Raw genomic sequence first — 7500 nt, forward strand, 5'->3', positions numbered from 1 at the left:
CACCTGGTGGAGTGATCACACCTGGTGGAGTGATCCCACCTGGTGGAGTGATCACACCTGTCTGTATGTGAACTGACTGTCTTCCAGCCACGGAGTCGGCAGACGGCAGCGGCGGCGGAGTGGACGACCTGCCGGTTCCTCAGCAGATCCGGATCAGTAACATCACCTGTGATTCGTTCAAGATCAGCTGGGAGATGGAGAGCAGACGCAGAGAGAGGATCAGCCACTACTTCATCGACCTCAACAAGAAGGAGAACCAGAAGGAGAACAAGTTCAAACATAAGGTCGGTTCTAACAAACACCTGATCGGTTCCACAAAACATCTGATGGTATTTACATCATGTTCTCCACTTGGTTATCATCGTCTGAATTCTGACTGGAGCTTCTCCTCCTCCTTCTCCTCCTCTTCCTCGTCCTCCTCCTCCTCCTTTTCCTCCTCTTCCTCGTCCTCCTCCTCCTCCTCCTCCTCCTCCTCCTCCTCCTCCTCCTCCTCCTCTCCTCTTCCTCCTCCTCCTCCTCCTCCTTTTCCTCCTCCTCCTCCTCCTCCTCCTCCTCCTCCTCCTCTTCCTCCTCCTCTTCCTCAGGATGTACCGACGAAGCTGGTGGCGAAGGCGGTTCCCCTGCCGATGACGGTGCGAGGTCATTGGTTCCTGAGTCCTCGTACAGAGTACACCGTGTCCGTCCAGACCGCCGCCAAACAGCCGGACGGAAACTACGCCGTCTCTCGGTGGAGCGAGATCATCGAGTTCTGCACCGCAGGTTGGACGAGAGGACAAAACGTCAAACAGCTAAATATTAATATTCATATTATCTCATCAATCTTTTAACCAACATCAGAACCACCAGATACTCGTTTATTTAACCCTTTAAAGGACGGTTTGTTTACATCATGACACCGTTGTCTGTCACTGAGTGATGAAGTTACACGATTGGTCGGCCCGGTGTTGGAGTCTCCTCATTGGCCGGTTCTCTTTGAAAAGGCGGGAACACAACCCCTGTGTGTATTATAGGTGTGTATTATAGGTGTGTATTATAGGTGTGTGTTATAGGTGTGTGTTCTCTGTGCAGATTACTCCTCTGTCCATCTGAACCAGCTGCTGCAGAAAGCCGAGGCGATCGCCGGCAGGATGCTGCCGTTCAGCGTCTTCTACAGGAACCAGCAGGAGGAGTACGTCCGGCAGGCCAGGTGTGTGTGTGTGTGTGTCCTGTTGTGTCCTCTACCTGTCCAGGTGTGTTCTAACCCCCCCCCACCCCCCCTGCGCTGTCAACAGCCCTTTGTATCGCTCCAGAGACGCTCAGTGCCGTCGCATGCTGCCGTCGGTTAAAGACAACAGCGGTAGCCACGGGTCACCCATCAGCGGCAAACTGGAGGGCGTCTTCTTCAGCTGCAACACCGAGTTCAACACAGGAAAACCCCCCCAGGACTCACCGTATGGACCCCACCGCTTCCAGGTACCGCCACAGACCCGGTACGGGACAATGGTTGTTTTGTTCTGTATCACTTCAGGGAATTTTAGGAAGTCCAACCAGAACTTCTAAACTGCTAAAGCTGCACCTGAACGTCACAATGTTGTTCCTGATGGAGATAAAACTCAACTGGTTTCTGGTCACTCCACTGGTTTCTGGTTGATCCACTGGTTTCTGGTCGCTCCGCTGGTTTCTGGTCGCTCCACTGGTTTCTGGTTGATCTGCTGGTTTCTGGTTGATCCACTGGTTTCTGGCTGATCCGCTGGTTTCTGGTCGCTCCGCTGGTTTCTGGTCGCTCCACTGGTTTCTGGTTGATCCACTGGTGTCTGGTTGATCCGCTGGTTTCTGGTCGCTCCGCTGGTTTCTGGTCGCTCCACTGGTTTCTGGTTGATCCGCTGGTTTCTGGTTGATCCGCTGGTTTCTAGTCGCTCCACTGGTTTCTGGTCGCTCCACTGGTTTCTGGTCGATCCAGGCAGAATAAGTAAATCTAACGCTGCGTTTGTTTCTGCACAGATCCGAGCCGCCGTCCTCTTCAACCAGAACACCAACGTGTACTTCGGGGATTTCTACTGCATGTACACGTCCTACCACTACGTCATCCTGGTCCTTGCTCCGGACGGCTCCGACGGAGACGCCTTCTGTAAAGGGAGGCTGCCAGCGCTGGACCGGTCCGACAACCGCCTTCTGAGCTGCACGGAAGAGGACGACGGCTCGCTGTCTTTCCGCCACGCCCAGGACGTCATCCTGGAGGTGATCTACACGGAGCCGGTGGACCTGTCTTCAGGGACGATGGCGCATATCAGCGGCCACCAGCTCATGAGTCAGTCCACCGCCAACGCCAAGAAAGACCCCAGCTGCAAGATCTGCAACATCAGCGTGGGACGTTAGCCGGACCGTCTGACGGGACGACCGGCTAGCTGCTAATAACTAAAGACATAAAGACATAGCTGGCTAGATGGTAGCTAAGTGCCGGTGATGCCGGGCCGGCTGGCAGGAAATCAATTGAACTAAATTCTAAATTTTGAATATGTATCAACATTTTATTACGAATGATTCTAGTATTATAAATCATCCGTTGGTCATCCAGAGTTCATAGTTAGCTCCGCTAAGGAGGTCATCGTTGTCTTTGTATCGGCTGGTTTCAGTTTGTCGGCAGGATTACGGAAAGAACGACCTGCCCAATTTTCATGAAACTGGGTGGAACGGTGTAACATGGGCCAAAGAAGAACCCAATCTGGAGTGGATCTGGATCGTGGAGAGAGAACCGGATCCGGCGTTGGAGGCTCCCGTTCCCGCTTCCATTGGTAGCGTTTCCTTTAACTCCGCCTCCCAGCCCTCGCTCCAGCCTCGGTCTGCGTCTCGTTCACATGAATGGAGGAAGGAAATAACTCTGGATTCAGCTATAAGTTCATTTTATAACTTTTAGGACCTGATGATTTAAACGTGACGGACGCGGAAGTTGCAGTACCGCCGTTTGGCGACTACGAAAGCCAGCATCAACAGCCGGCGCTCTTCCTCGGGGGCTTGATCTGAATCACAAGGCGGACACATTCATTATGTTTCACTCATGGAAGCGGCCTCAGCGAAGGTCTGCGCTCTGCGGGTGCCCCTCTAGTTCCAGATGTAACTGTGAAGGAGAATACAGAGCTGATGTGGAACCAGAACTTTACGGTTCTGTTAAAGAAGAAGAAGAAGAAGAAACCCCCAAAATGACTACAAGTCCAGCTTGTCGAGGAGGAGGATGACTTTCATCCAGGAGAACGCTGCTCGTGTTCACAACGTTCAGTTTAATTTTCACTGTACTAACGTCGTAGTTTTCAGCCCAAACATGTTGTTCTTTCCTAAACCGAACCAGAGTGAATCCAAGCAGATGTTTTTGTTTAACTCACGTCATTAATCACGTGTTTAGTGCGAGCGTAAAGTGGCGCCAAGGTGTCTGATAAAGCGTCAGTATGTGACGGGTTGGGATGAGAACGTGCTGAAAACTACCTGATACCTTTAATATTGTTCCTTCTGAGTATTTCTATCAGACACTAAACACAGCGGCAGCTCGTTGCTGTTGTATTGTCAGATCAATTAAAACCATGTTGCTGCTAAATGTCTAATTATTATTTCTCCAGATTTATTTTAATCAAGATAAACACTGTCTGTTTAATTAACTGTGTTCTGCTTTCATGTCAGTTATGAATGGATGGCTGTGAATGAATGTGTGAAAAGGTAGAAATATTGAATTAAAGTGACAGTCCTGCCTTTAAAACCTCAGAGTAAAAATACTGAAGTATCAAGCATAACTCCGTACCATCACTGTTGTGTATGGAGGATGGAGCCTGCCTAAATAAAAATAAATAAATGAATAAATATGTCACTAAATTTAGCAAAAATAATATTTAAAATTAATGTAACCATTAATTCATTGGTAAAATGTAACGTGTAATGTAATGTTTTTTATTTGTTTCTTTATTTATTTATCTTTGTATTAATTCCCTTATTTATTTACTGTTCTGTTTAATTTTCCCTTTTATTTATTTATGTATTTCTTTTTTATAGACTTTTAAATGTATTATTTTTGCATTTATTCGTTTATTTTTGTGAGGTTGAAAAAAATTAATTAATAAAAATAAATGCATTTAAAAATAAATATTAAATAAATAAAAAATAAATGCAAAAATAATTAAACAAACACGTGAAAAAAAATAAATAAATGGAAATTTCAACCTCACAAAATAAATATATAACAAATTTAAAAATAAATCAATTTAAAAATTGATCAAAATAAATACACAAATAAATATATAAGGGAATTAATACACAGCTGAATAAATAAAGAAGCAAATTAAAACAGAAATATCAATATATGGCACATTTTATCAATTAATTAATGGCCACATTTATTTTTAATGTTATCTTTGTTATATTTAATGACATATATATTTATTTATTCATTGATGGAGTTATTTATTTTTCATAACTATCTAGAGCTATATACAGAATAATGTTGTACCTGGAGGGTGAACCCACCTGAAAGTAAAATATGTGTAATTATTATTATAATTATTAAGACGCAGTGGAGCCGCTGCTTCTTCAGATTTGTGTTAACTTCTTTATTTATAAGATTACAAATTATGAAACATCACAATTCATCAACGCAGTTTCCTTTAATGATATGAAACCCCTCCAGAATACCCACAATCCTCTCTGCTCATCACAGATTAGTAGTTTCTTGTTTCCAGGTCAATTAGAGAATGCACAATAACTCAATACAAACAGCGTCTGGATATTTATTCTCTCTCCTGGTATAAAAATAAGTTCTAAGTGCTTCACACACTTTAATACTGTCTCTGCTCCGGCATGTTCACAGCTCGGATGTCGGCGCGTCGTAAAACTCTCCAGAAACACTTAAATAGAGGAAACACGTCGGACTGAAGGATCGGTCGTCTGCGTTCATTATTATCGGGAACAAAGACGATGTCGCGCAATTTCAATGTTCTTATTTTGACTTTCAAATCGAAAGTGGAAAAACTGCAATGTTTTCTTGCAGACTGTAAACAGACACCCTGGTCTTTTAAAAATGACGTTCCCATACAACGAAACTTCATCGTCAATCACGTTTATTATTAGGGAAACATATTTCTCCTGTATTATGTTTGTCTTTGACGTATCACAAATACGTTTCTAATCATAGTCTGCGAACAAACACCAGAGTTTCACCAGGAGACCGCTGTTCGTGTCCCGTGTGAAACCAGAAGTCAACATTGATTTATTTTAGGTTACGAACGTTACATCCAGCTCAGTCGCAGAGCAGTTTGTGAAATAGTCACATAATCGAATGTACTGATTCGTACATAGACATGAATTTCACCTTTTTTTTTTCATGATTATCAGCACGAAATCAATTCGTATGTAATCCATGTAATTGTGAACCAGGAAGTGTAAAGAGCGGTGAACGCCACGTAGGGAGGAGGTCGGGATGGATGGGTGGGTTAAAAAACACCAGACTTTCACCAGGAGACCACTATGGTGCCCCGTGTGAGGCCAGAAGTCAACATTGATTTATTTGTCACGTAACTTCCGTACTTCAGTTCCAGCACTTCTGGAGTTATTTTAACCCAAACCGCCATCTTTTCTTAAACCTAACTAAGTCGTTTTGTTGCCTGAACCTAACTAAGTCGATCTTTTCCTAAACCTAACTAAGTATTTTATATTGGAAAAACTGGAGCGGAAATTGACACGTCACATGTTACTGGACATTCGTAGGAAAATGCACAAAAATATGTTGTTGAAAGTCGTGTCCATGTCCACGAATCAAATAGATAAAATTTTGTGACTACTTCAGGAACTCACGTGAGACTGTGTTGGTACTAATAACTTAACAAACGCACTTATTTTAAGCCAAACCATCATAAAGTCATTTTGTTGCGTTTTTTTGTTTTGTTTCAATTCACAACGTTAACCACGAGTTCAAAACTGCGACCGTAAACCGGGAGAAACGTTTATTACGATTAAGTTTCCCTCGAAAAGTAATCGAGGATGCAATTTAGATGTTTGGGGACGTCATTTTTAGGAGACCAGGTTGAAACAGAAGATGATTTTAATGAGGAAACTGATTTAATTTTGATTGTTATTGGCTCAGATTGATTTTTCTGTCAAATCCACAACGTCTTCTTTGTAACCACCAAAAGCTTTAGTTGGCTGCCTTTAAGTGTTTCAGTTGTCTAACCCTAAACCATCACTTATTAACCGTGACTACAATCCCGACTACGAGAGAATCTTCTAACTATGAACGTAATCTGGGGTTTGAGGTTCCCGTTTGGCGGCAGGTTTAAAACATCCAGAGTCAAGTTTTAGCAGCTGGCTGATGTTTTTATTTAGTAGAATCGGAACAAACGACACACGAAGTGAACATGAAAATACTGAAACATGGAAAAGAAATATCAACCAAAACGACGGTGAAGACCTGAAGCTGGTGTTTCTGTTCCTGTTCTGAGGTTTAACATTCAGGTATTATTTTTTAAATATGATGATTAAACGTCATTAGTGCAGATCTACAGGTCGTAATGAAATATGACGGCAGAAAAACTGAACAGATTTCCTCAAAGCATCGTGTTGAATATGAGGGAGAAAAAGACACAAAGTTCAGATGTACGAGATCTAAAAACTACATATTCACAGTTTGTAGAACTACAAAGTCTAGAATGCCTCAGTGACTAAAACAGGGTCTCCGTTTAAAAATCCGACTGTATCTTCAGACAGTCAACAGACTGCCAGGGAAAAACTACAGTCTGCAGTTGAAAGGCACTCAAGAGAACTACAACTCCCAGTTATCTCTGAGATAACAACACAGGGTTACAACAAATAACAAAATCTATTTATCTGATTCAGTTTTTGAATATTGTAAAAATACGAGAAACATGCAAAAAAAAATGCTTTAAAACAATTCCAACCTACAGCCAATCACAGGCTGTCTGCCAGCTACTTAATCAATCACAAAATAATCACAGATGTACGTACGCGTAATTCAGAGACGGATAATATGAAGAAAGGAATGAGGAATTTGTTTCAGGGAGACTGACGAGTCCGAAACGTTTTCCAGCAGCGGTTTTTGTCCACAGTGGTTTCTTCTTCCTGTAAAAGCTGCAGCGTAAAGGTGCATTCCCACTATTCTGCTTTAGTTTTTATTAGAAATAACAGATGAAACTAATGAAAGGAAAGGAGTCCATCCATTCCCACTAACCTGCTTTAGTTTTGGTAGAAATAACTGATGAAACTAATTCATTCCCACAGAACTTTTAAACTGATTTTGTTTTATTACCGCCGCCAAGGCCAAAGGGGAGGGGGGGGCAGCGACGTACATGAAACCTGCCTTGGCGGAGGTCTGCACTCTCCGAGTGCACTTCTATTTTTTTTTTTTTTTTTTAAAGCAGTTTAGTGTGACTGCGTCTTGAGCTGTGAGTGTTTTTCCTCGTTGGAAACCGCTCTTCTAGAAAACGCCGTATCCGTCGGAGTGGCGCGTCGCCACAGCGAAGGCGGGGTATC

General features: G+C 43.1%; 2 protein-coding genes across 4 annotated transcripts in view; one reads left to right on the forward strand and one right to left on the reverse strand.

Moving 5' to 3' along the window:
• Nucleotides 1-3565, forward strand: part of LOC141758750 (phytanoyl-CoA hydroxylase-interacting protein-like) — a 6034-nt gene extending 2469 nt beyond the window's left edge. The window contains exons 2-6 of the mRNA XM_074620395.1: nucleotides 88-284; nucleotides 585-759; nucleotides 1069-1186; nucleotides 1272-1452; nucleotides 1981-3565. Coding sequence (XP_074476496.1) covers nucleotides 88-284; nucleotides 585-759; nucleotides 1069-1186; nucleotides 1272-1452; nucleotides 1981-2355 — 1046 coding nt within the window. The 3' untranslated portion in view covers nucleotides 2356-3565. The remainder of the gene's footprint in view (nucleotides 1-87; nucleotides 285-584; nucleotides 760-1068; nucleotides 1187-1271; nucleotides 1453-1980) is intronic.
• A 979-nt stretch (nucleotides 3566-4544) lies between these two features.
• Nucleotides 4545-7500, reverse strand: part of a1cf (apobec1 complementation factor) — a 27111-nt gene continuing 24155 nt past the window's right edge. For all 3 annotated transcript variants that reach the window (XM_074619084.1, XM_074619083.1, XM_074619085.1), the window contains exon 13: nucleotides 4545-7500. This exon is cut by the window's right edge and continues 99 nt beyond it. In XM_074619084.1, coding sequence (XP_074475185.1) covers nucleotides 7445-7500 — 56 coding nt within the window. In that variant the 3' untranslated portion in view covers nucleotides 4545-7444.

The sequence above is a fragment of the Sebastes fasciatus genome, chromosome 20 (assembly GCF_043250625.1).
Source record: "Sebastes fasciatus isolate fSebFas1 chromosome 20, fSebFas1.pri, whole genome shotgun sequence".
Classification (NCBI taxonomy): Eukaryota; Metazoa; Chordata; class Actinopteri; order Perciformes; family Sebastidae; genus Sebastes; species Sebastes fasciatus.